This window comes from Tauraco erythrolophus, chromosome 10, assembly GCF_009769465.1.
Source record: "Tauraco erythrolophus isolate bTauEry1 chromosome 10, bTauEry1.pri, whole genome shotgun sequence".
Classification (NCBI taxonomy): domain Eukaryota; kingdom Metazoa; phylum Chordata; class Aves; order Musophagiformes; family Musophagidae; genus Tauraco; species Tauraco erythrolophus.
In genome coordinates this window covers 2,722,874-2,749,976 of record NC_141474.1, presented here as the reverse complement: position 1 = coordinate 2,749,976, position 27,103 = coordinate 2,722,874, and the positions used below count along the sequence as shown (strand labels likewise).

Genomic DNA, 27,103 nt, shown 5'->3' with positions numbered 1-27,103 from the left:
TCTGTCAATGACAAAGCGATTGGAATCGTTGTTAAATATGTTTTGGGATAAATGGAAATTAATTCCTTTGGTGTATTTCATAATAGAGGAATTCTCCTTGCAGTGATGTTTTCTTCTTTAAGAGAAAGATACACTTGGGGCTGATTTACTGTGATAATTGCTTTTTTGTTGTATTAGTTTATCTTGGCTAATTCCAACCAAAGTGCATCAGCTGAAACCAGAGTAGTATGGCAGGGAACTAATCATTTAGGGTCCCCCCTCGCCCGAGAAATAGTTTCTTTCGAGCTTAAAAGAAAAATGATAGAGTTTTGGATGAAATTCTTCTCTTGCACAATTTGACATGCAGAAGATAGTGAGTGTAACTCCTCTTCAGCAGTGTAGAGAGTGGACGTTTCACTTCACTTGGCACTTGACACTTCACTTCAACGTTGGTTGAAGTTCAAGCAATAACCAACTTCAATGGCCTTTATCTACGCGACTGTCACCGTGCGTGATGGGATCTTAAGTCAGCCAGAGCTTGGAGCTCCATGTGGCTGAGCCTTCTTTGTACAGTGAGTCCCCTTCTGCCCCCAAGACCAAGGCTTTCAAACTAATATATAAAATCAAAAAGCTTAGAAAGCAGTTCTGTTAGAATACTCAGCCAGAATAATTAACTCGGCGTATCGAAATTATCTATATCTAAATGTTAAGTCAGCATATACATCTAGCAGTTCCTCCTGCGTGATTCCAGCTTTTGCTTCATTCAAGATTTATTTAAGTTTGAGTGGCAGCAAACTGCCAAGTCCCATCTGGCCCCTCAGTGGTTCAGCCCATCACCTCTAAGGTCTGACCAGTTGCACTTGGCTGCATCGTCGTTCCTTCCCCATGAGCTTCACGCTCTCAGCTCCCTCTCCCTTGCCACAGCCTGACAAATCAAAGAGAGAATTCTGCTAGCATTATAAAGTGCATCTGATTTTAAATATGTAAATGGAAAATTTATTAGGGCTCAATAGTATCCTTAGAGGATTTACTTTTAAAAAAAAACAAAACGGGGATCTTCTTATTGAATTGCCTGTGGGGCATTAGGTGCCAAGGTAACACACGCGGAATGATTTTAAGAGCCAATTTTAATGTCTTCCCTTTCAACATTTACAAAATGTAGTTCCTCCAACAATAGCAAATAATAAAGATGAACCAGAGGACCTCACTGCCCTTTTGGACACATCTCTAAATATTGAATGTGCTGCTACTGGAACCCCACCACCACAGATAAACTGGCTAAAGAATGGCCTTCCTCTGTCTGTCTCCTCCCAAATCAGGTTGCTGTCAGCTGGGCAGATTCTCAGGTTGGTTTTCATCTCTCTTAACAAGCTGAGTTTACTGTTCTCTTTTGCTCTATCCACATGATTCTGTTAGTATTTTTGGAAGCAAGAATAAAATTTGATCCAAACCATGCCGTAATAAAGACAACGGATTCCATTTACAGCTTGCTTAAAACAATTTTCTCTTTAGGCTTGCCCGAGTGCAGATACCTGATGCTGGTGTGTACACTTGTGTAGCATCTAACAGGGCTGGAGTGAGCAACAAACATTACAACCTTCAAGTTTTTGGTGAGTTTCTCTGAAATGCTTTATGGAAAGAATCTTATTGCTCAATTTCTTCAACCTCATGTTCCGTTTTCTTTCTCACCCATACGAAGTTGCAGACAGCCACAAGTACGTCTCACGTAGGTAATCATTAGGGAAACATTAACTTTTCAATTTGGGTTTTTTTTTTAATAGAAAGGGTTTTAACTCTGGAAGAGTCCTGACTTGAATTGGCACCCATAATGTGTCACAGGTTTTTTAGAAAGAATAATAATATATAATTTCGAAGTGAACTTTTAACACGGGCTAAACATGAATGTGAGTGGGGAAATGCAAAAGGGTAGCTGCATTCCAACTTTTTATATTCAGAACTACCATCTGGGTTGTACTCTGTATGAATCAGATGTTTGTTTCTTGGCAGTGCCACCGAGCTTGGATAATGCAGGAGGAACCGAGGATGTGACTGTAGTAAAAGGCAGCTCAGCTTCGATGAAGTGTCTGACCGATGGCACTCCCGCCCCCACTATGTCCTGGTTTAAAAATGGACATCCTTTAAGCCTTGGAGCTCACCTGACATCAAGTCACCAAGGAATGGTCCTTCATTTTGTAAAAGCAGAGAGTGGTGACACAGGCAAATACACCTGTGTGGCATCCAATGAAGCTGGAGATACCAGCAAGCACTTTGCCCTAAAAGTGCTGGGTAAGGGTTAACCTTTCACTTGAACAAAATACGTGCAGTGAACGAGTATCTACTTAGGACAACAATTAAAAAAGTCTCTATGGATAAGGAATATTTTCAAGAAACATTTACTGTGATGGATAAGAGGAATAAGGAAATGGAAGATACCTAAAGATGTGTGAATGTGTAATATAGTATATATTTTTTCCAGATGTTTCAAGAGTACTGAAATATGCTATAATTAATAGTAAACTAATTTACAAAGTAACTTGGTTTAAATGAATAACTTTGGTTTAAATGAATAACTTTGGTTTAAATGAATAACTTTGGTTTAAATGAATAACTTTGGTTTAAATGAATAACTTTGGTTTAAATGAATAACTTTGGTTTAAATGAATAACTTTGGTTTAAATGAATAACTTTGAATAACTTTGGTATAAATGAATAACTTTGGTATAAATGAATAACTTTGGTATAAATGAATAACTTTGGTCAGGAGGAATTGAGCTTGACAGGATGATAGCACAGCTGAAGGCACAGCTAAAAGGCTAATAAAAATCTTCACCAATATTATATTATATATTTTACTTGGGATTATGAAAACATTTTCTAACTAATAATTCCAACTCATAAAACACGCAAATTAATAGAAGCAGATGGAAGTTACGTGAGATACTCAGTGGGTTTATGACACAGCCAGAAATAATACAGCCGTAGACTAATTCAACAAACTCTAACCACAAGGCTGGGTGTCAGGTTTTAGAGGCTTTTTGAGTCAATAAAGATCTCGAATGTTTTTCCTTCCCCAGAGCCGCCTCGCATCAATGGCTCAGATCAACCAGAAGAGCTCTCCGTCGTCGTTAACAACCCTCTTGAGCTTCTTTGCGTCTCTTCGGGCATTCCAGTCCCCAAAATCTCATGGATGAAGGACGGGCGCCCGCTTCTGCAGAACGATAATGTTTACGTGCTAGGAGAAGTCCTTCGAATAACCAGTGCTCAGGTAAAGCGTTGGTTTCAAAACAAACTCAAGTTTTGCAAACCCTAGAGGAGTGTGCAGAACTGTCTGCTTTTAGGGCCGTCCTAAGAGATGTCCTAAAAAGCCTCTGTAAACATCACCTACCTGCATTTGTGGTTGGAGAATCTTGTTTTTCAAGGCTTGCCTTGGAGTTTCCCATACAGAACAAGCAGTAGTATTACGGGTCGAGAGTGCCCAAGCACTTCTGTCTCTTCTGAGCATTATTACTTCAAGTTCATTTCAGAGTTCTGTCTTTTTTTTTTATTTATTGGTGCCTCTCTTTACAAAGCAGAGCAATCAATGCTAGGGGCCTCATCTTTTTCCAGGCTTGTTTCTGATTTTAGTCTCTCTCTCTAATCTGTTCTTGTTCATTTCCAACCTATTTGACTCTTATTACCACGTCTTGCTTTTCTTCTTTCGTGTTTTAGAGTTCCTCCTCAGCCTTTCTTCTCTTTCCATTAGCTCAGATTTTCCTAATAACCATTTTGCTTCTCACATGCATAAGCCATAGATGACAGAGAAAAGCTGCATTTGCAGTCGTCTATGTGCAAGTTAATCAAAAATAAATCAAGAAAATAGACTTTCAGATTAATTCAGACAATAAAAGAGTCCGAGGAAAAATAACCTTTAAAAACCTGCACCGACAAACTATGACTATTCAGCTGTGCCCAGCCAGACTGAAGTTCACCAAACACAAGTGGGACAGGGCTCAGGCCTGATTGCTGCTCATTTGGTTTGTCAAGCAAAAAGCTTCTTGTCTTCACAATGAAGAGTTTACAGGAAGGTATTAACGAGTATGTGTGCACAAGATGATTTCCTTAGTACCCAGAACTGACCCGTGCTTAGATAGATGCCTGTAGCAGTTCCATCTTTGTTGGTTACCTGTTGCAAAAAGCATCACAAAGAGAAGGGTTCTTGTTAGAGACACGTTATCCAGAGATTTTATGGGGTCCTGCAACTCCTAAGCCATCTCTGTACAGTCCCACCATGGTAAAATAAAGAAATTCTCAAGAAGTTTGTTTCAGGCATTCCTTACTTATTATTTTTTTGTTATATGTTGCTGTCAATGTTTGTATTTCGCAGTTTTTCTGAATTGTTCCCATATTCTGAGGTTTCTGCTGAAGTCGTTCGTGTGTTTCCAGGTGGAGGACACCGGAAGATACACGTGTTTGGCATCTAGCCCAGCAGGAGATGATGATAAGGAATATTTAGTAAGAGTCCATGGTAAGTTGAATTTAAGGAAAAAATAATCATTCCTTCAAACTGGAAACCACTACGGTACGTACCAGTATCTTGTTTAGCAAGTTACATATTGCTAAAGAAGAAATATTGCGTGTGTTGAGAAAGTGATATGACACCATGTGATCATAATTAACATTTCTGAATAAGGGTAGCTCTTCTGAACATGACACACAATTAAAAGTGAAAGTTCCAGCTGATGCAACTGATTTGGAACCGTTTATGGAACTTTGGCGATCGCTGCTCCATCTGGTTTAAATGCTGGTACCCTCACTGAGAAGGGACTTGAATTTCTGTCACAGTAGTTTCCAGCACGTGACTTAGAAAACAAGTTCACCAGTTAAACAAATGTGATATATTCAACACAGGTATTGAAAAGCAGAGCTAATTAACTGTGTGGCAGCTTTGCATTTGTTTTAAACTGAAGAAATAAATGGGGAATTTTCGATTAGCTCGTGTGTGTGATGTGAATTTTTTTTTCCTTAATTTTTTGTAACAGTTCCTCCTAACATTGCTGGCACCGGCGGCCCGCAGGACCTCACCGTCTTGCAGAACGGCCAAGTCATACTGGAGTGCAAGTCAGATGCTGTGCCACCTCCCACCATCTCATGGCTTAAAAACGGAGAACTTCTAGAGGTACAGTGGCTACGTTGTTCGTGCCAGTCTTTTGCTCCCTTTATTTTTTGCACGCAGCGCTTGAGGTTTCTTATTCTGCTCACGTGCCCCTTCAGTGCAGCCCAACTTACGGTGCCTCGAGTTCACGAGAAGCTGAGTAGCCCCAGTACAAATACAGTTAGTCCTAAGTGAGTACCAGCAAGCATGTGAAGTGGCCACCCCGCTGTTACTTGTTCTTTTTTCCTTTAGGGGGATCCCTTGCTCCTCCTGGATCCTCTGAACATTGCTAGAAGCCTTCGGTATACTCCTGAATGGCTTCCCAGGAAAGGTAGCTGAGAAAAGACTACACTATATGTTTCCTTTGGGTATATTATGCATCCTCATATTCTAGTAGCTTTTAGAAAGGAATTAAAATTCTTTACGTTGGGGGAAAAAAAAAAAAAAAAAGGAAAAAAAAAAAAAAGAAAATGGGTTGCGAATCACCACAGTTTTGTATCAAATGCAGCTTTTTCACTCTGAATTCCACGTAGTGTCGTGTTAAGGCATTGAGTCCTTGCTGGTTGAGAGACTATTAGCACGATGAGGATGATTTATACAGAAACAATCTTTTATTCCCTATCCTCTTCCTTGGAAACACTCAGAAACCAGGTGCTTTCCAAGTGAATAACTTAAGTTCAGTTATTAATTGAACTTAATTAAATGATAGTTTTCCCTCTGTCGATCTTTATTCATTACTAAGGAGGAAGAACATTCAGCTTATGAATTGCATTTCCCTTAACTGTAGTCCATCAGTAGTCTTCACCTGAAGTTCTGCCTATTTGCTTTCCTTCTGACATGCTATTCCTCAGGCTCTTTATTGTAAATTTAGAAAAAAAAAAAAAGGAAGAAATAAGACTGTGGTGAGCAATTATGTCTTACTAGGTGCTGCTGGGGAGTGTGACCTTGAATATAGCACACAAACTAGCTAGAAACAAGTGTAAGAGAAGCACTCTTCTTCTCAATGGTTAATTCTTTAATCAGGTAGTAACTTTTTTTTTTAACAAAAGCAAGGTTGAACAAGGCTTGGAAGTTAAGCATATGAATATTTTTTTTTTTCCTTGCAAAGCTTGAGTTTTAAAAGCAATCCTTAATGAAAATAAACTATGAAAATAAGCTACTGTTAACAAATATTCACCAGAAAACAAAGTGATGCAGCAGCACTACGATGGATTTAGGTTCTCAGCTGTAATCCTGTGAATTAACTTTGTAGTATTAGTTCTCTTTGCTCATGAATTCCCATTAGTGGGTGAGGGCTGGGGCATCTTGGTTGTGCAGTGTAGTCAATCCCCTGCCTTTTGATTTATGATAGAGTAGGGAATTTCAGTCTTTATGATAGAGTAGGGAATTTCACGTGTGCTTTAAGTAGCAGACTTAGATTTATTCTGTTGCCAACCATCCTTTTCATTCTTCAGCTTAGCTTATATAAATTTAGGCTGCCCAGGGAGGTGGTTGAGTCCCCATCCCTGGATGTGTTTAAGAAAAGGGTGGATGAACTACTTAGGGATATGGTTTAATGGGGGATTAGGGACAGTTGGACTGGATGATCTCTAAGGTCTTTTCCAACCTAGAAATCTATGGAATATATACTCCCGATAGCTGGAACATATTAGTGTCCTTCAGAATGCCTGGTTGCTACTTCAACCTCAAAAAAAAAACGTAGCAGCCTGCTAGGCAGCTGGGAGAGAGTTCTCCTTGGGTGTGGAAAGAGAGGGGCTCTGTGGTGTATGATCCTCCTTATCCTGGAAAAACTGAGCTTTCACGGTGCCGAGAGAGCAAAAGTCCAGTTTTCAGGTTACAGCGATAATTTCAATTTAAATCATCCCTGCTTTTTGTGAAGCAACCCTGTGCTGGAGGGCGTTGTTCCTCCTGGTTCTGTTGTCTCCCACTGCGCAGATTTTGAGGACTCCTCTAGACCTCTGTGTGCTTCATGATTTCATTATGCAGCACCACCGGTTTGGGTAGCAGAACTCCAGAAAGATCCAGCCCGTGGCAGCTTTGGCAGTCAGAGCCCTTGCGCTCTTTGTTGATTTGGAAATGCACATTGAGTGTTAGGAAAAGAAGTAGGTAGGAGGGTCTTGACCCAATCTGGCTTTATTTAAACACTAAAAAATTGCTGAATTTGTATTTTTTCAAAGATTGGTTTTCTGACATACCTTGAGTAGAGTATCAGAATTAAATGATGGCTCCATTGCCTGCCTTTTGTCATCTGTGTGCTTCTGTGTTTAGAAACCATAGCACAGGCTGCGTGCTCAGCAGCAAATACCAGTTATTACCCCAAATCTGACTGTCTCCAATCCACTCTGGTGGTGAATGGTTTCAGCTGTGAGGCTCCAGCTCCGCTGTTTATTCTGCGTTGGTAGACTTACCGAGTTGGTGCCCAGTACAACACCAGCGTACGAGGGTACCGGTACAGGACCAGAGGAGTTTCACTTATCTGCTGTAGTTGCTGTCCTCGAGTCTTCTCACCAAAAGAGTAGATGAGTGAGAAGAGTAAAAAAGTTTTGACTTGAGGTGACTACCTAGAAGATGCTGGAGAGTCCTTGTAGAGCGAGAAGAGTGGTATCATGTTCAGAAATGCTGGCTAGTAAACTTCGTAGGCTAAGTTTATGCTGGCCCCCACCTGATCAAGACTGTGATGTTTGAAGAACAGTGTAGAGAAACTTGTATTTCTTCTGCCTGTAGCGTGCATGGTTTTTCAGAATAAAGAAATAAATTCATCCTGTTTCTGTTAGCTGCCCCTTTCCATAAAGATCGAAAAGCCCTTTAGCTATGGAACCCAAAAAAAGGTCTTACTCCAGCACAAGTCCAAGTAGGGGTTTCAAGGGGAAACCATTAAGCAATGATAATCTTTTAAAGCTTTTTTTTTACCCTGTTGTCTTCAGGGATGTAAACAAAGTTAAGTCAACAATGAATTCAGTCCCTGGCTTATCCTTGGCCTACCTTCATGGCTTTGATTACTCTACAACGAACGAATGTTCTGTCTTCCTAAAGAGAATGACAGCAAAGTTAAATTTGTCAAACCTTCTCTCTTTCCCCCTAGGGAACTCCTCGAGTTCGAATCCTCTCCCATGGGCGATACCTGCAGATCAACAATGCTGACCTCAGCGATACCGCCAGCTACACGTGTGTGGCGAGGAACGTCGTGGGAGAAACGACCAGGGAGTTCCTGCTGACAGTGCATGGTAGGACCACGGATCCGGTCTGGTGCGTTTTGCCCTTTGCAGGGTATTCCTGCAGGAAATAGATTCATAGATTTCTAGGTTGGAAAAGACCTTAGAGATCATCCAGTCCAACCATCCCTAATCCCCACTAAACCATATCCCCAAGTAGATCACCCACCCTATTCTTAAACACATCTAGGGATGGGGACTCAACCACCTCCCTGGGCAGCCTATTCCAGTGGCTGACAACCCTTTCAGAGAAGAAATACTTCCTAACATCCAACCTGAACCTCCCCTGACTAAGCTTATACCCATTTCCTCTTGTTCTATCACCCAACACTAATGTAAAGAGCCCTTCCCCTACCTTCCCACCATCTTGTCACACTATTCTTGATACACACACATAGTGGGAAGACAGAGCTTGGAGGGCTCTGTGCGTCTCGATGCCTGCGCTGTACTGCCATAGGCCTGAGTTTCGTGTTAAACCTGTTTGTTTTCTCACCTCTAGACTGATGAGAAACTATTCTCTTCACTCAGGTGATGGTAGGAAACTTTTTTCCCATTTCTGTTCCGTTCACAACCCAGTCGTGCACGTTACACTCTGCGCCCCCCCAGTGGCTGTGCTTAGTGGTCCAATTAAAATTCTTTTTTCTCCTTAATTTGTAATTAGGAAGCGATGATATCACCACAACCTTATTTTGCTGAATTACATACGCTGAACTCTTACTGTTTTAGCTATAAAAAACTTTGCAGGAACTTGCAAAGATGGTCTTTACAGTGCATTTCAGACAAACTTTCTTTTTCGTTCCCTGCTGCATCGTGGCAATTCTCGTGCGCTACGCAAAGTGGTAAGAAACTTGGTTTCTGTCGTTGCAGTCATCCCTGTACCTGTTACTGCATCTGTGTTTTCGTGGGTTTAGTTTCAGTCATCGCAGCGTAAAGTTTTTTCTTTATACTCTCAGCAATTTTCCCTTTCCAGTGGCTCCCACAATCCGAAGTAGTCCTCAGGCTGCTGTTGTGCTCATAAACGCTTCTGCTCTCCTGGAGTGTGTTGCAGAAGGAGTACCATCCCCAAGAATTACATGGAGGAAGGATGGGGCTATTTTTACTGGAAACAATACGAGGTATTGTCCAGAAGTCAGCATAAATATTCTTCATTGTTTTTTAAGAATATATTCATGGCAGAAAGCTTAATTAGACACCTACGACTTGTAAATTAGTCTTGTTTTCACAGATCATAACTAATATATGTCCTGTCATCTCAGATAGACCCAGATGTGGGAAATACTGTGATAGAAACAGTAATATAAAAAAGTTTTTTCTGCAGAAACGTAGCAGTACCAAAGGCTTCATCCTTTTATTGTTAAGAAGGACAAAAACCTCCTTAGACAACCAAATGTAATAATAATTCTTCTGATATTAAATATTTTGAACAGTGAAAAGTCTTCATATCTTTTTTTATATATATATGGAATTTTGGGATGAAGCCAAGCAGACTAGAAGCTGCTTGAGTGTACCCTGTAGTTTCTAATACATAAAACTTCCTATAGATGTTCTAGTATTAACGTTTATTATAGTGAATGGTTTCTGTCTTCTGATTGTTTTAAGGGGAGGTAGTTTGGAATTTTCTAGAACTGAGCAAACGCTAAAGAATTCAGTTATACTTCAAAGAAGAAAGAAAATGTACGATCATTAATTAGGGGTTATTAAGATAAAATGAGAAACCCTAAGAAAGGGCTTTTGGATGTTTTCTGCAAATCTGTCATCACTTATGTGGAATCACTATGTCAGCTAGATTCCAGAATTTCTCTGGAAAATGGATGTGTGCTGGGACACAGTGAAGTCAAGATAAGTGCAATAAATGAGAAAACTCTATATGCCCAAACGAAGACACCCCGTGTTTAGGCTGTTTGTTGTGTACTGTGAGTCACCTCTTTGTTCTGCACGACCAGAACAAAGCCTATGCTTCTGTTGATTGTACAGTAGGAAAAAAAACTATATGTTTTTGTTTCAGATATTCCATGTTAGAGGATGGATCCTTACACATCCACTCAGCACACGTTACTGACACAGGAAGATATGTGTGCATGGCGACCAATGCGGCTGGCACTGAACGCAAACGCATTGATCTGCAGGTTCTTGGTAAAAGTTTTGGTTTTAGAGAAAGACACGTGTTTTCACAAGTCTGAAGTCCAGTGACATCATTTTTCTTGTTCTGCCAGATCCAATTTTAAGTTTAACCCCTTTTTACTTCCTCTGGTTAAAAAAAAAAAAAAGGGGAAAAAAATATTTACAGCCTTAGGAATACAACCTAAATGTTCATGAATTGAAAATATTTATTCCATGTGCACTGGAACTAGAAATACTTGACACATCCCATGCTACATGTTTACTAAGTTTACTAGTGTCAAGTTTCTCTCTATAAAAATCAAGTAAATGTGTTCAGGCAGTTCAGCTCTCTCTGTATATAGGTACGGAGGCGTGTGTGTGTGTATATAATTATTCTGAATAATTAGGCTTTGTTTGTCCTTAGTTCCTCCAAGTATTGCTCCTGGAGATACGAATATTACAGTTACTGTGAACGTGCAGACCACTTTGCCCTGTGAAACCACTGGAATTCCCAGACCAGCAATTAGCTGGAAGAAGAACGGGCATCTGCTTAGTGTTGACCAGAACCAGAATATGTACAGGTGAGAGATGTTTTCTCTTCACCGCGGGTTTAAAGTTTTACAGGGATGTTTTTGGCACTTCAATAATCCAGCCATGCTTAAATGTAATCTTGTATAGCCAGCAAATTCAATGGATTACCTGAGGAGAAAAGAAATATTTCAATGGCTTTTATTTCTTGTCTTTTCTTTGTTCAGACTTCTATCTTCAGGTTCCTTAGTGATCATTTCTCCCACTGTGGATGACACTGCTGTCTATGAGTGCTCCGTGTCAAATGATGCAGGAGAAGACCAAAGAGCAGTTGAGCTCACTGTTCAAGGTAGAGGGAATATTGCTATTGCATGTGCATGGCACCCAGAATTCCTTTGGGGCATTCCAATGCGGAGTTGAGATTTTTATATCGTTCTTTTATGATGCTGATATCCATAAGTCTCTGGTATTCCCAAGAAAGATAAGTTATATCCAAGAATTCATGAAAATAGGCAAGTGACCTTTACACTGCTCTTCATTTCCAGTGCCCCCATCCATAGCCGATGAAGCCACAGACCTTTTGGTAACAAAGCTGTCTCCAGTAGTAATTTCCTGCACTGCCTCAGGGGTTCCTGTCCCCTCGGTTCATTGGACCAAAAATGGCATCAAGTTGCTTCCCAGAGGAGATGGCTACAGAATTCTCTCTTCAGGTACTGTGCCTGACTGGAGCTCAGCTGCAAAAAAAATCAGTGAAAAGGGACAATTGTGCACATCTGGAAGTAATTAATTAGATAACTACTAACAATCTCCCAAACAACCCCTCTCCAACTTCTTCGAATAAAAACGTGGGCCTCTTAAGATGGGTGCTGTGAGGTGGTTTTGCTGTGGATGCAGGATGCTGCTGTGTTCTGACCCGCTCTCTCCGCCGCAGGCGCTGTTGAAATTCCTGCCGCTTGGTTGGCGCACGCGGGACGGTACACCTGCGTGGCCCGGAACGCGGCCGGCTCAGCTCACAGACACGTTGCTCTACGTGTTCAGGGTAAGATGGGAAGCTGAAGAGAACGTGCATTCTGTCAATAAATGTTGCCTGTTTAACCCACACATGTGCTGCAGAGCAACGAACAGGCCAGAGTGGACCATCGCAGGTAGCGTCTTGCTCAACTGGGTTGTCTTGTGGGGGCACTGACTGTTCAGAAAGTCACCCCTCTGTGTGTTGCAGCTCTGATACCTTGGATAGAGTCCCCCAGTCCACGCTGCTCTGTTTTATTGTTGTAACATCTTTGTTTCTTTGCTTTTTGGTATGTTAAAATGTGTCTGTGATGGCAAATTGCATGAAGTAAGGCAATATTACAGCCTACAAATACTTGAGAAGGGATGGTGGGGAGGTAGGGGAAGGGCTCTTTACATTAGTGTTGGGTGATAGAACAAGAGGAAATGGGTATAAGCTTAGTCAGGGCAGATTCAGGTTGGATGTTAGGAAGTATTTCTTCTCTGAAAGGGTTGTCAGCCACTGGAATAGGCTGCCCAGGGAGGTGGTTGAGTCCCCATCCCTGGCTGTGTTTAAGAATAGGGTGGATGATCTACTTAGGGATATGGTTTAATGGGGATTAGGGACGGTTGGACTCGATGATCTCTAAGGTCTTTTCCAACCTAGAAATCTATGAATCTATGAATATTCCATACCCATGCTCATGCTGAGCGTGGGTGATAGAATCCACCCACTGCTAATTCAGCTTTCTCACTCTCTGATGTTACTCTCTGATCTTAATTTTAGTATCTTCTGTGTATTCTGGCTTTGAAGGTTAAGCCTATTGCACTTTCCTTTTGATTTTGTTCCACAGAGCCACCAGTTATCCACACTCAGCCAGAGGCACTGGATGTCATTGTGAACAATCCCATCCTACTACCGTGTGAAGCGACGGGTACCCCTCGACCCATAATAACGTGGCAAAAGGAGGGCATCAATGTAATCACAACAGGTATCCTCTTAAAGCCTCCAGCTCCAGCCCTACTTGGTGTAACTTAGAAACTTTTATTCTCTTTTCTGAACGTTCAGACTTAGGGATAAGGCACCCATGCGTTTAAAAACAAAATACAAAACAAAAGTGTCACACTTTGCTTGTATCTGTTTTAGGCAACAGTCACATGGTTCTTCCAAGTGGCAGCTTACAGATTGCAAAGTCAACTGTTGAAGATGGTGGCACTTACATGTGTGTTGCTCAAAATCCAGCTGGCACCGCTCTGGGGAAGATCAAACTGAAAGTTCAAGGTGAATCATCTTTTAAACTCTTGTAGTGATTTACAGACGAGAAATTTGTGCGTGCTTTCTGGTAGCCAAAACACAATTCTGAGCCATGGAAATGGACCCTGATACTTTCCTATTTGTGACACTGAATAGAGCCCAGGACTTTATTTCCCTTTAGTTGCCTGTCTGCTTTAGGATCAAAATATGCTTTTAGGATTATTTTCACTGAGAACTGAAGCATTCCATTCTTACAACATCTAATTTTTTTAAAAACATTCTTAATTCTTTTCAGTTCCTCCTGTTATCAAGTCCCACCTCAAGGAACACATTGTTCCTGTCGATCAGTCCATCACTCTGCAGTGTGAGGCTGAAGGCTACCCTGGGCCGGAGATCAGTTGGCATAAAGATGGACAGCAAATAACGGAGTCCCTTAGGAGAAGAATTCTTAGCAGCGGTGCGCTGCAGATCGTGTTTGCGCAGCCCGGCGACGCCGGCCGCTACACGTGCATCGCGGCCAACCCGGCGGGGTCCAGCAGCTCCAGCGCGGAGCTCACCGTGCACGGTAAGTGGGACTGTATGGAAACGACGTGCGTTGTCGCGGTATGAACCCCGGAGGAGGTAGGCTGTAAGGAGGAAGGTCAGGAATATCGTGCTACATCACGGGTGAGCTTTATCAGGTTGTAGTTATCAGCCAGTTGCTTGAATTTAGGAAGAATATTAGGTTTCCTTAACTGGGTTTGTACTTCGTGGCAAGTATTTCACACGTTTCTCTGGCATGCTTGATGGTCGTTGATGGGGAGAAGAAACAACACAGAAGATCCAGGCAGTGGTTTCTTCAGTGCAGTATTGTGTGCTGTTACAGTAGTGCTGGGATAATAGAATCATAGAATGGTTTGGGTTGGAAGGGACCTTAAAGATCTTCTAGTTCCAACCCCCCTGCCATGGGCAGGGACACCCTCCACTACACCAGGTTGCTCAAAGCCTCATCCAACCTGGCCTTGAACACTTCCAGGGATGGGGCAGCCACAACTTCTCTGGGCAACCTGTTCCAGTGCCTCACCACTCTCAGAGTGAAAAATTTCTTTCTTATATCTAACCTAAATCTGCCCTCTTTCAGTTTAAATCCAAATACGTAGAAGTAAATATTTTTAATAAACTTTCTCAAAGTTCCACCCAAGATTCGCAGCACGGAGGCGCAGTACACAGTCACGGAGGACTCCCAGGCTGTTCTCTCCTGTGTGGCTGAGGGGGTTCCCACACCAACAATACACTGGAAGAAGGACAATACGCTCTTAACAGAGGTAGTAGGAAAATACCGGGCTGTGCCAGATGGAGACCTCATTTTGGACAACGTTGTTGTAAGTTCTCTAAGCTATGACTTGGCAGAGTTGGCAGTAATAAGACCCTGCTGCTCTTTGGTTTCACCTGCTTCTGGCATGGTCTTTGTTTTATTTTGTTTTCTTGTTCTTAATGTTCCAGAGTCTTTGTGAATGATTCATTTTCCACTGAGGAGTAAAATACCTGTGAAAAATTTGTAGTGATAAATTCTCAGGAAAGGCAAAAAGGAGCATAGGTCGTCTTTCACGTTTAGAGGAAGTGAAAGAGTTCACATGAACATTTCTACTGGATGCTTGTTCCAAACCTTTTGAGATGACTTTTATCAAGTGGTAGTGTTGTGTAGGACACATCACAGTTGAAATTTCTCCAACGTGCTTTCTTTCAGCCTGAAGATTCTGGCAGTTACACCTGCGTTGCTAACAATGCCGCTGGAGAAGACACGCACACTGTCACCCTGGTGGTTCATGTGCTTCCAGCTTTTACTGAACTGCCTGGAGATATAGCTTTGACTAAAGGAGAACAGCTCAGATTAACTTGCAAAGCAACTGGGATACCTGTACCCAAAATAACGTGGACCTTTAACAACAACATTGTTCCAGGTGGGTAACACCAGGTCTTACTGGCCATTCCGCTCTAGAGTTGTTTTCCCCCACGCAGCGTTGCAATTAGTTTAGGATAAGGAAGGAAGAAGAAGAAGAAGAGTTGAAGAGTTGCCGTGTTGAAGAGTAATCCTTTACTGTGTGTTCTCCCTTCAGCCCAGTACGATGGTGTAACTGGACACAGTGAACTTGTTATCGAAAGAGTATCTAAAGACGACTCGGGTACCTACGTATGCACAGCAGAAAACGCGGTCGGCTCAATCAAAGCTATTGGTTTTGTGTACGTCAAAGGTACGTAGAACTGACAGCAGTTGTGGTCACTTTGGCCAGTTTCACCCAGCCATCTGTTTTGATGGTATTTGATACCTTGTCCACGACTAAATGGAATCGAAAAAGGTTGAAATTCACTCCAGAAAATCTTAAAGTCAAGGATGAGTGATCCCTACCAGAGTTTTCTTTCAGAGCATTTTATTTTGACTCTGCTGTTACTTTGCCATCACTTGTTTTTTTTTTCAGAACCTCCAGTCTTCAAAGGGGATTACCACTCCAGCCGAATTGAGCCCTTGGGAGGCAACGCCATGTTGAATTGTGAAGTCAGAGGAGATCCACCTCCAACCATCCAGTGGAGCAAAAAAGGAGTTGGCGTTCAGATTAGCAACAGGATCCAGCAGCTTAACAATGGTTCTCTTGCCATCTACGGCACTGTGGTGGGTCACTGCTCTGTTACGATGCGTTTCTGCGTTGCACTTGGCTAATAAAGGTATTCCAGATCATATTGTTTTGAAAGAGCAAGGCTAGATGTTTAAACCACTCTTACTCTTACCTTTAACAAATGTTGTTTTCATTCAGACTAGAATTAGGCTCAAATTATTGTGACAAAAAAAAAAAAAAACAAACACAGGGGAGCCATCATTCTCTTTAATTGTCGGAAGGACTGTATCTACGTACTAATTGTTGATGTGTGAAACCCTGGTTGTGCTCAATTAGATGAGGCTTTTGCTTTTGACCTTAAAAGAGCCTTGAGTTCTACCCAGTCAGGTCAGCTGGAAAGCGTTTGTGTTCTCCATGTGCAAACCTCTTGGCATCTAAATTCCTAATACAAATGGCAAGACCCATTTTTTTGCCTATAAACCAATGACTGTATTTTGAAAGGGAGTCAAAACCAGCATTTCCTTTGAGTTCATTTAAGTAAAATAAATAAATAAATATTTAATTCTCAGAATTAAAGAGTTGAAGGAAATAATAGAATAATAAAAATAATTCACAATATCAGCTTAATATTAAAAAAGGCAAAATGCTGAGATACTCTAGAATCTAACAGCATGCCTCTTAAGATCCAGGACGTTTCTGCATGTTATGGTGCAGAAAATGCACTTACAGGAGGTGCACTGCAAATGGGAAACCTCACTACGTACGTGTTGACCGTTTGCTTTTTGTTCTTCAGAATGATGACGCTGGTGACTACAAGTGCGTGGCTACCAATGACGCTGGTGTGGTGGAACGCAGTCTGACGCTCACCCTTCAGAGTAAGGCTCCTAAGTTTAACGTCACTAGAGTGGAGCAATAACCTACATTGCACGGGTGTACGCAGCTCCCGTTGAAGTTTTGGAGGTTGGGGACTGCACTATAGGTTAAGATTCATCTCATCTTTCATCATTAATATTTAAGAGTCATAGAATTATAGAATGGTTTGGGTTGGAAGGGACCTCAAAGATCGTCTAGTTCCAACCCCCCTGCCGTGGGCAGGGACACCTTCCACTACACCAGGTTGCTCCAAGCCTCATCCAGCCTGGCCTTCCAACTTAGTGTAGTCTAAGCTTTTGATTGAGGTCAAAGAAGAGAGACATAGAGTGATTCAGCCTCATCTTAGAAACCAGCCTAGAGTGGGGTGAATCACCTTCTGAAAGGGCTTGTTTCTTTTCGTTGACTAGAGAGGATGTCTATACAACTGGATTAAACTAGACCCTTAAACTAAGAAAGTTACATGAGATGAATCCCAACTTTCACTGACAATATTTTAGTTTTTGCAGTATTTTAGAATTTTTTTTTACCAATGGTAGAATTTCTGAATATCCCTTTTCTATTATAGACTCGAGCAGTGTGGATCTGTTCCTTAGGTCTCACTTGCTTCCAGAAACGATTAATGCATCTTCCAGCCAGGTTTCATGGAAGGCAACACATTTTAATAACATAAGAGTGTGTAGTCAGGGCTGTAGCAGGCCTCGATCCCAACTTTGATCCTCAGGTTGCTACGTATTAAAAATAGCCTATGATTGTCATTTTAACTTTGACAGTGGAAGATCAACAATAATAATGTTAGTAAAAGTGATTATTTTTTTTTTGACCTCATTCTGACCAGACTTTTAATACTCAATACAATGAAAAAAAAGTAACCATGTGCTATTGCCTAAAGAAACTCTTCTCGTTCAGGTCCTCCAGTCATTACCGTTGAACCGGTAGAGACAGTTATTGAAGCCGGGGCCACAGCGATGCTGAACTGCCAGGCTAATGGAGAGCCTCCTCCAACCATCAGATGGTCCCGCCGAGGTCATCCGGTAGTGGGCGAGGAGAGAGTGACTGTGCTGTCTAACGGCTCCTTGCGCATTGTTGCGGCGCAGAAGGAAGACACGTCTGAATACGAGTGCGTGGCGAGGAACCTGATGGGATCTGTTCTTGTTAGAGTACCACTCACTGTCCAGGGTAGGTGCAGAAAATACAAGATGGCAGCTATCAAACTGGCAGATTAAAGCATTCATTGAGAATAAATATGAGCAAGATTTTGTCGTATCCATATCTTATGGATAAGATGTTTTCTCTTATGGGTAAGATATTTTGTCTTGTCTTCCACGTACGCATTAGGTCTATGTTAAGCCTAGTCTGAGATGTCAGTGGGATTGTTTCATAAAATTTTGATCCATTATACTCATCCACCTGGGTGAGAAGTGTGAAGGAGTGAGAGACATAAATAATAACAAAAGGATCTTCAACTAGATCCCACCCTCACAGTACATACCGTACCTCCATGGTACCTCTAAAGAAAACCATGTAGGAGCGTAAGCAATAACTATTTCAGAGCAGCTCAAGTGTTCTCTGAACCATGGTAGAATACTTCTGCGGTGCGTGAGGAGAGTTGGGTTTCCAAGCATGGCTTACGAAGCGCGTTTTTCACTTTGCTGCGTCAATTTAAGAGAGTTCTAAGCACAAGCACGTTACAAATGGAGCATCGTTCTCCCCGTTGCAGTACACGGCGGATTTTCCGCGTGGCTCGAGTGGCGCCCGTGCAGCGTCACTTGTGGTCAAGGCGTCCAGGAGCGGGTCCGTCAGTGCAACGACCCTCTTCCAGCCAACGGTGGGAGGACGTGCGAGGGGCCCGATACAGCTGTGCGCAGCTGCCACGAGCAGCCGTGTCCAGGTATTTCTTTAATGACTTGATACTTTTAACGTGCCCTGTGTTGAGCGCCCTAACGGTGAACCGTGACCACCACGGATCTTCACGGCAGGTGAATTTTTCTAAGAAGTTGGAATTCGTTTTGGCTTTCGAGGAAGGAAAGAGGGACTGCTTGAGAGAGTCCAGCGCAGGGCCACAAAGCTGATGGAGTGGAGCATCTCCCTTCTGAGGAAAGGCTGAGGGAGCTGGGTCTCTTTAGCTTGGAGAAGAGGACACTGAGGGGGGACCTCATTAATGTTTATAAATATGGAAAGGGTGACTGCCGTGAGGATGGAGCCAGGCTCTTCTCAGTGGCATCCAATGATAGGACAAGGGGAAATGGATATAAGCTGGAACAGAGGAGGTTCTGCTTAAACATGAGGAAGAACTTCTTCCCAGTAAGGGTAACAGAACACTGGAACAGGCTTCCCAGAGAGGTTGTGGAGTGTGCTTCTCTGGAGATGTTCCAAACCCACCTGGACGTGTTCTTGTGTGATCTGATCTAGGTGGTCCTGCTCTGGCAGGGGGATGGGACTAGATGATCCTTTGAGGTCCCTTCCAATCCCTGACATTCTGGGATTCTGTGAAATTTCAACAAACAGCGTAAAAATATTTTTTGAATTAAAACTGGGGGGGGTTTCTGTTTCTTAGTGGATGGCAGTTGGTCGGAGTGGGGGCTTTGGGAAGAGTGTTCAAAGAGCTGTGGACAAGGTAACAGGACCAGGACCAGAACGTGCAGTAACCCCCCGGCGCAGCACGGCGGGAAGCCCTGCGGTGGCAGCGCTGTCGATTCAGTCATGTGCAATATTAGACCTTGCCCAGGTGAGAGACAATTGGTTTAGAATTAATTTCAGAAAGGACTTTCTGTATAGATGTCTTTTTTTTTTCTCTCCAAACCTGAATTCTCTCAGCTTCTTTCAGATTATGAAATCATAAAAGAATTAAAATTCTGACATTTTTTATTTTAAAATTGCTTGCGATGTAGCGAATGGCAGTAGTTCTTGGAAGCGGAAGTCACAAAAGGAAGTGCAAAGAAAATTTTTGGCAATTTCTGCACACACCCCACTCCCCTCCCCCAAAATGTTCATTTTGCCCTCCCCCAAAATGTTCATTTTGCCCTCCCCCAAAATGTTCATTTTGCCCTCCCCCAAAATGTTCATTTTGCCCTCCCCCAAAATGTTCATTTTGCCCTCCCCCAAAATGTTCATTTTGCCCTCCCCCAAAATGTTCATTTTGCCCTCCCCCAAAATGTTCATTTTGCCCTCCCCCAAAATGTTCATTTTGTATTTTGTTGTTTTACCCATATGCTCACCGAGTAAAACTCACTACTCGGAATCTATCGTGCAAAGCCAATTAAAATGAAAAAAAAAAAAAAAATTAAAAAGCCGTGTAAAACATAATAGTTAATAATTTAAGACATTTTCAGAATGTTTTCCTCTGTTCTTTTAATTTTCAGCCTTGTCTTTCTCCTGACTAGCTGAACGTTGAGGTTTCCTTCCTCTCCTGGTGGTACTTCCCACCTTTGACAAGTTGTGGTTTATTCACAACCCTTCGCCACCGGCGTGTTTCCTTCTACACATTTTTCATTATATTGATTTTTTTTCCCCATTTTCCCTGGCTTTGCCGCCACCACCACAATGCTAACTACTCATCCCCCATCCAGAGATTCATCTCCCTGCATCTTGGGCACCAAACCAGTTCTGACTCCTGCTAAACTGGTGGCCGCTGAAGCCGCATGCCGGCTTTTAGCCAGCGCGGCCCTTCCTCTGCGGGTCAAACCCACCGGATTTGATCGGGTGTTCCGTCCTGTCGTTCCAAGAAGGGTCAGGCGAAGGGGTGCGTTTGGAAAACGAAAAGGGAAGAATTCATCTCTCTGTGCTGCCCCTGCAGTTGACGGGGAGTGGAGTTCTTGGCTGCCGTGGGGTCCGTGCAGCGAGACGTGCGGGAAGGGTACCCAGACCCGGCTGAGGCTCTGCAGTGACCCACCTCCTTCCCACGGCGGATCGCGCTGCGAAGGCTCCGACGCGCAGATGCAGGTTTGCAACAAGAGGCGCTGCCCAGGTGAGACGAAGAGAGAACGACGACAAACTTGTCGTTTCCCTTCCAAAGTTTGCTTCATTTGTATCCAGAGCTTTCCAGTTCTGGAAGTGGAGTCCCTGCAAATATTCCGTTGGCTCCTGTCACTACCTTTAGCATCCCTAACGTACGGGATTGCGTCTCCTCTCCTTGTCTCCCTTCTTTTACCCCGCCACTGTGCAAAAGCAGCGTTGTAAATCCTTGGTGGTTAAATCCCAGGTTTCCTAAACGTTTCTTTTTAAAAATTTTCCTACTTATGTTATTCATTTATCCTTTTTCTTGCACATCCTTCATGACTGGATAGGAAAACTCAACGTTTTTTTTGAAACGTGACCTGTGTATTTGGCTGAGCGCAGGGGTGACGAAGGGAAATGTCATGAAGTGGAACGTGCAGCGGTTCAGACTAGATCCTTCTGGCTTCATGCTCCATTTGGATTCAGATCCTACGCTGAGTCCCCACTGTAACTAGCAACTGGTAGAAGAGAGAACTGACCTTGTGGTAGACGAGCAACCAAGGGTTTGGTGCTGCATGGTTATCCAGCTGCTGCTGAGGATGCTGTTGCTCACAGCTGGTTTGCGACTGATTGGCCTCTTCTCAGCCCCCAACTCCAGTGCTCACACGGATGTACCCAAAACAGTTTGTGTTACCACGTCTTGGGATCAAAGACTCTACTATTCAACTGTGTAAACCTGGCTCGTGGGAGATAATCTAGTAATAACTCCTAAAAACAGCTGAGCCAGTAAATCCAAGGGTTGGGTAGGAAGGAGGGAGGAGGTGGTGGTAATGGTTACATCTTCAGACAGTGCAGCTGCAGCCAGAGGAGGACACACTAGTAAGGACCGGGATTTTGAGATGACACTCAGACCGGCCATCTGCCCAATGTGGTAATTTCAGGGGCTACTTTGTATGTGGTTTCACTTGCTTACAGGTACCTAAAAATGTGAGAGTGACTGAGCTTGAGGAGTGAGTGATCCCTGACCATGACACTGGTCAGGCTCACAGGTTATCTAAAAGACAGGTCATGTCTTTTTCCAGCTTTCGCTCCTGGAAATCGTAGAATCATAGAATGATTTGAGTTGGAAGAGACCTTAAAGATCTAGTTTCAGCCCCCCTGCCATGGGCAGGGACACCTTCCACTACACCAGGTTGCCCAAAGCCTCATCCAACCTGGCCTTGAACGCTTCCAGGGATGGGGCAGCCACAGCTTCTCTGGGCAACCTGTTCCAGTGCCTCACCACCTTCAGAGGGAAGAATTTCTTCCTTAGATCTAATCGAAATCTCTTAAAGCCATTGCCCCTTGTCCTGTCACTACACACCCCTGTCCAAAGCCTCTCTCCAGCTTTCCTGTAGCCCCTTGAGATACTGGAAGGCTGCTAGAAGGTCTCCCCAGAGCCTTCTCTTCTCCAGGCTGAACAGCCCCAACTCTCTTAGCCTATCCTCATAGGAGAGATGCTTCAGCCCTTCGATCATCTTTGTGGCCTCCTTTGGACCTGCTGTAACAGGTCCATGTTCTTCTACATCCCTATGTAGCTGAGATGTTTGAGAGGGAGAGTCAGTAGCATCCTGCAGTCGGTTTTACCCTGATACAGCACTGATCTGCTTTGTTATTTCTAATGTCAGAGACTGTAACTGTGCCATGCTGTGCCTTTCTCACCAGTGGATGGGAAGTGGGCCACGTGGAGCAGCTGGAGCACCTGCACCGTGTCCTGCGGAGGAGGCAGCAGGCAGAGAACACGCCACTGCTCAGACCCAGCCCCACAGTTTGGGGGTCACAAATGTGAAGGAAACGACATACAAATTGACTTTTGCAACAGCGATCCTTGTCCGAGTAAGTGCTCCGGGTTAGGCTGCTTGTCCGCGTACTGGGTTCGTACCTATGTGTGGGAGGAAGGGAGCCCTCCACAAACCACGTGCTCCAGCAGAATTTCGGGAGTGTGAACGCAGGCAAGTGATGCTAGCTGTCTGATGGGAGTGAAAGGATCTCTTCATCATTCAGCATGACTGGGGCATTTTAAACATGAATTATTAAGAGCACAGTCCAGTAGCAGCTGGTGCATAAGGTCCTGCCGGACGGTCAGAAGGTACCACCAAGTGAACCTCTCTGTGTCTCACAGCAGAGCATAGTGACTCGTTTGGTTAATAAGCGGGTGCTCCGTGCTTTCCTACAAACAACAATGTTCCAGAGTTGGTTCCATGCTGGCAAAGATAACTTTCTTAGATAGTTAATTATCTGGTTTCTTTTTATTTTAGGAAAAGAAATTAAAAAGTTACTCTCTAACAGGAGTAAAACGTTTTCCTACCTTGACTGTCTGGTTTTTAAGTATGTTATTAAGAGGAAGACAGATAAAATCTTATTTTTTACAGTTCATGGCAACTGGGGCCCGTGGAGCAGTTGGGGAGCTTGCAGTCGAACGTGCAACGGAGGGCAGATGAGGCGGTACCGGAGCTGCGACAATCCTGGCCCTGCCAGCGGTGGGAGGGCATGTGCAGGGGCTGATCTGCAGATCCAGAGGTGCAGCACGGAGCCGTGTCCCGGTGAGTGCTCAGCCTACCTGAGAAATCAGAGGCAGCTCGCCCTGGAAGGCTTCAGGGTATACATGATATGTGCTAAGTGACTGTCACCTCACCAGGATTTCCCCCCTCACGTGTTAGGTTTTCCCAAAACGAGGTGGAATAATTCAAAACAGGAAATAGCATATGAAAATCTCTCCTACACCTGGGAGTTCCGCTTAGTTTTTACAGTAAATACAGTTTGTGAGGCTCCCAGCGAACTCTCCCGATGTATTCCAGGAGGAGGGAAAAATGCTCAGCTCAAATGCATCCGATAAAACGACAGTCAGAGCAGGTGACTGATTTATTGGCAGTACGGAACGAAGGGGCAGTCGGTGAACGTGCTCATTCAGGGTCAGCGTCAGCAGCACAGCAGCCAGACAGCCGTGCTAGAGACTTGCTAAACACCTACACTTTTCTCAACATCCTCCGGTAACTCATCCCAGAAAGCGATTGTTAGTGTATTAATGCTGAGATAATAATTAAAAAAAAAAATTATTAAGTCATAGATTCATAGATTTCTAGGTTGGAAAAGACCTTAGAGATCATCGAGTCCAACCATCCCTAATCATAGAATCATAGAATGGTTAGGGCTGGAAGGGACCTTCAAAGGTCATCTAGTCCAACCCCCCTGCAAGGAACAGGGATATCTCCAACTAGATCAGGTTGCTCAGGGCCTTGTCCAACCTGGCCTTGAACGTCTCCAGGGATGGAGCATCCACCACCTCTCTGGGCAACCTGTTCCAGTGTTCTACCACTCTCATAGTAAAAAATTTTTTCCTAATATCCAACCTGAACCTACCTCCCTCTATTTTAAAACCATTACCCCTTGTCCTATCATAACTGGCCCTCCTGAACAGCCTCTCCCCAAACTAATCCCCATTAAACCATATCCCTAAGCAGTTCATCCACCCTTTTCTTAAACACATCCAGGGATGGGGACTCAACCACCTCCCTGGGCAGCCTTCCTCTATGCACATCCCTTTCAACACCCTGCTGATCTACATGCTGGTGACAAAGCCCATGACGAGGCCACATCCGCACACCCGAGGTGTGGCCCCCCAGCCTGTTGCACCCCGTACCAGCAGCTCCCACCAGCTAGATACCAGCTGCTCACGGCGTGCAAGGACACTTCTCCTTCAGGTCTCGGTGGGGCTTACAGCATCAAGCCCAGTCTGACTGCTCTTTGTTTACCCTCCCCTTGCTTGTGTTCATCTTCCCCAATCCCAATCTTCATGCTGCTTTTGTAAGTCTTTTCAGTTCCCTCGTTACTGTAAAATAACGTTATTTTGCTCTTAAGCAGAGTTTTAATGGTTACTTTCCTCTTATCGTTGCTAGTTTGGGGCAAATGTCGTATCAGATCAGGTGTTTCCAGATAACTCTGTTCACACGATGTGCTGTCACGTTCCTGTCATGTCACCTGTCGTTACGGAGGCCGTGCAGACTCCCACACACACGTAGTTCAATCCGACTCTAATTGACCTCTCCTGAGTGTTTGGGTAGATGGAACAGGTCTTCTTTATTTGCAAGATTTATGGTTTATTTGGCTTCTCGTACTCTTCCATCGGTTATATACCTGGGCAATCTCAGATATTCCATTTGTAGGAGTACAAGCACTCAAAAGATCTCGACAGCTACGTTGTGTCTCCAGGGACAGGCTACCAAAAACTATGGCAGAAGATCTTTAATATTGACAACTGTTCTTTATGAACTGGGTTGTGATGGATCTGCATACGTGCAATAATGTTTTTCAGTTTTGAAATCGATTTCTACGTAGCCTGATGCTTCCAGGGTACGGATGCAGAGACTGGCAGGAGGTACCTCCGAAGAACCTGGTGAGGAGAGTGGCTGGCAGAAGGAAGGCAGTGCTCGGTCCTACGGCTTTTCTCCCCATAGAGCGATGCGTGGGCAGCCACCCAAAGCCAGCCTGAGCTCACTCTCTGCGCATTGGACCTCTGTATGCCGCCCTTGGGGAGGACTTGCATGGCCGTGCAGAGGAACACACGTAGTCTACGCTGTACAAAGCTTCCCTGGTCAGCCATGAAGTGATACCTCCTCAAAATGACACAGGGAAGAATTTGACCCAGCTCTTGCTAAATCTCCGACTGTTATACTGGAAACATCTTGAGGAGGCTCCTTGTCTCCAATGCAGCTGATTGTTGTGGTTCGATGATAAAAGGACTGAGGGTCGAGACAAGAACAGAGGGAGCACTCACCAACCATGGTCCCGGGCAAAACAGACTCAACTTCCTTAAAACAATTTATTAACAGTTGCTTAAAAAAAAACAAATGGAAACAAAACCGGTTACTTGAGAGGATAAAGAGAAAACAGGGCCAGATCTTAAAACCAACACCTCCCCACCCCGCTTTCCTTTTGTTCCCAGCTCTGCCTCCTCCCCCAGCGGCGCAGGGGGACAGGGCATGGGGGAGCACAGGTCAGTTCATCCATGTTGTTCCTGCCACTCCATTCTCAAAGAAGGAGGAGTCCTTACACCCTTTTCCCTTGCTCCAGTGGATCCCCTACTCACGAGGAAAACTCCACAAACTTCTCCAGTGTGAGTCCTACCTGCAGGACGCAATCCTTCCCCATCGGATCGCTCCAGTGTGGGCTTTACCACAGTCTCGGATTCTTAGGGAGTTGTGGCCACTCGCTCCTGGGTGGGTCGTCCCACGGACTCCAGATGCCTCACGACCTCATCGTGCATCCCATGCCCCATTATTAACAGTTACTTGTCATGCATCCCCTGCTCCATGACCTCTCCTGGGCTCGGGCATCTCTTCCCTGACGTGGGCTTCTCCACGGGCCGTGAGTGGGTCTCTGCTCCGCCGAGCCCATCTTGGCTGCAGGGGGGCCGCCCGCCATCTCACCACCGGTTGCAGGGGAAACTCAGCTCCGGCACCTCCTCCCACTCCATCTTCACTGACCTGGTGTCGGTGTAGCCATTTCTCTTAGGTCTTAGTCCTCTCTGGGTGAACTCAGCCTAGCAGGCACCCTGGGAGCAGGGCTCTCCCTGAGTTCCCCAAGCGGCTCCGTCGCTGCCATCTTGAGTGCGTGGCACCGGCCTGACACGGGCAGCCACCCGGCCAGGGAGTGGGGGCAGTGCCCCTCTCCCTTCTCCTTGCTCCTGGGCAAAGCACCTTTTCCTGTTCCTTTGTCCCAACTTAAATAGGGCAATTCGCAGAGGCCCCGATTTGGCTCAACCCCAAGGGGGATGGGAGTCTGATCTGGTGGCACAGGGAGCAAATCCCCTCTCCTGCCACCAGAACCCCCCCCCACATCGAACTGTCACACTGATACACAAACAAAATGTTAAAGGTGGTGTGTTTCTGAGGGGACAAGTGCTCACACCTGCCCCTTGAGGTGTTTTTGTTACCCTTTAGCTGTTTCTTTTCTCTGTCACATTGGTTCCATCAGGAGTAATGACACAAAGGCATCGCTGATGCAGCCCGAAACATTTAAACGGAAAAGTCACCTTCATTCTTTCTTTCTTCAGTGGATGGAAACTGGGGGCAGTGGCAAGCGTGGAACCAGTGCTCTGCTTCTTGCGGAGGAGGAGAGCAGACCCGAATACGCCTGTGCAGCAATCCAGCCCCTTTAAATCAGGGACGTCCTTGTCCTGGAGACTCCTCCCAGATATCCAGGTGTAACACCCAAGCGTGTCCTGGTGAGTTATCTTACAACCTGCACGCAATGACGACATGGTGAAAGCCTCTGGCACTCCGAATTTGACCGGTATTCTCCCATGTTTTAGCCTGTTGACCAAGTAATTGAATTTTTTGGGGCTTAACTCTCCCCTGCAGCTTCAGCTGGATAAATTTTTTTGTTAACCTGTTACATAGCACCTAGAGCATGGTGAGAAACAATTGGTGCTCTTCAGGCAGGGAGGAGTGCATAAGGTGATTGCCATGTTAGTGTG

At 44.3% G+C, this 27,103-nt stretch overlaps 1 protein-coding gene across 1 annotated transcript in view; it reads left to right on the top strand.

Annotated features, from left to right (window-relative positions):
* HMCN1 (hemicentin 1) overlaps window positions 1-27,103 on the top strand; it is a 201,735-nt gene that overhangs the window by 156,231 nt on the left and 18,401 nt on the right. Inside the window, exons 66-93 of the mRNA XM_086617855.1 lie at window positions 1,142-1,325; window positions 1,492-1,589; window positions 1,987-2,265; window positions 3,054-3,244; window positions 4,402-4,483; window positions 4,998-5,134; window positions 8,193-8,334; window positions 9,293-9,437; window positions 10,328-10,455; window positions 10,847-11,003; window positions 11,178-11,299; window positions 11,496-11,660; window positions 11,882-11,989; window positions 12,792-12,929; window positions 13,085-13,219; window positions 13,488-13,757; window positions 14,363-14,553; window positions 14,919-15,132; window positions 15,289-15,423; window positions 15,649-15,839; window positions 16,577-16,658; window positions 17,563-17,832; window positions 18,374-18,544; window positions 19,211-19,381; window positions 20,450-20,620; window positions 22,294-22,464; window positions 23,001-23,171; window positions 26,681-26,851. Of these exons, the coding sequence (XP_086473981.1) occupies window positions 1,142-1,325; window positions 1,492-1,589; window positions 1,987-2,265; window positions 3,054-3,244; window positions 4,402-4,483; window positions 4,998-5,134; window positions 8,193-8,334; window positions 9,293-9,437; window positions 10,328-10,455; window positions 10,847-11,003; window positions 11,178-11,299; window positions 11,496-11,660; window positions 11,882-11,989; window positions 12,792-12,929; window positions 13,085-13,219; window positions 13,488-13,757; window positions 14,363-14,553; window positions 14,919-15,132; window positions 15,289-15,423; window positions 15,649-15,839; window positions 16,577-16,658; window positions 17,563-17,832; window positions 18,374-18,544; window positions 19,211-19,381; window positions 20,450-20,620; window positions 22,294-22,464; window positions 23,001-23,171; window positions 26,681-26,851 (4,590 nt within the window). The remainder of the gene's footprint in view (window positions 1-1,141; window positions 1,326-1,491; window positions 1,590-1,986; window positions 2,266-3,053; window positions 3,245-4,401; window positions 4,484-4,997; window positions 5,135-8,192; window positions 8,335-9,292; window positions 9,438-10,327; window positions 10,456-10,846; window positions 11,004-11,177; window positions 11,300-11,495; window positions 11,661-11,881; window positions 11,990-12,791; window positions 12,930-13,084; window positions 13,220-13,487; window positions 13,758-14,362; window positions 14,554-14,918; window positions 15,133-15,288; window positions 15,424-15,648; window positions 15,840-16,576; window positions 16,659-17,562; window positions 17,833-18,373; window positions 18,545-19,210; window positions 19,382-20,449; window positions 20,621-22,293; window positions 22,465-23,000; window positions 23,172-26,680; window positions 26,852-27,103) is intronic.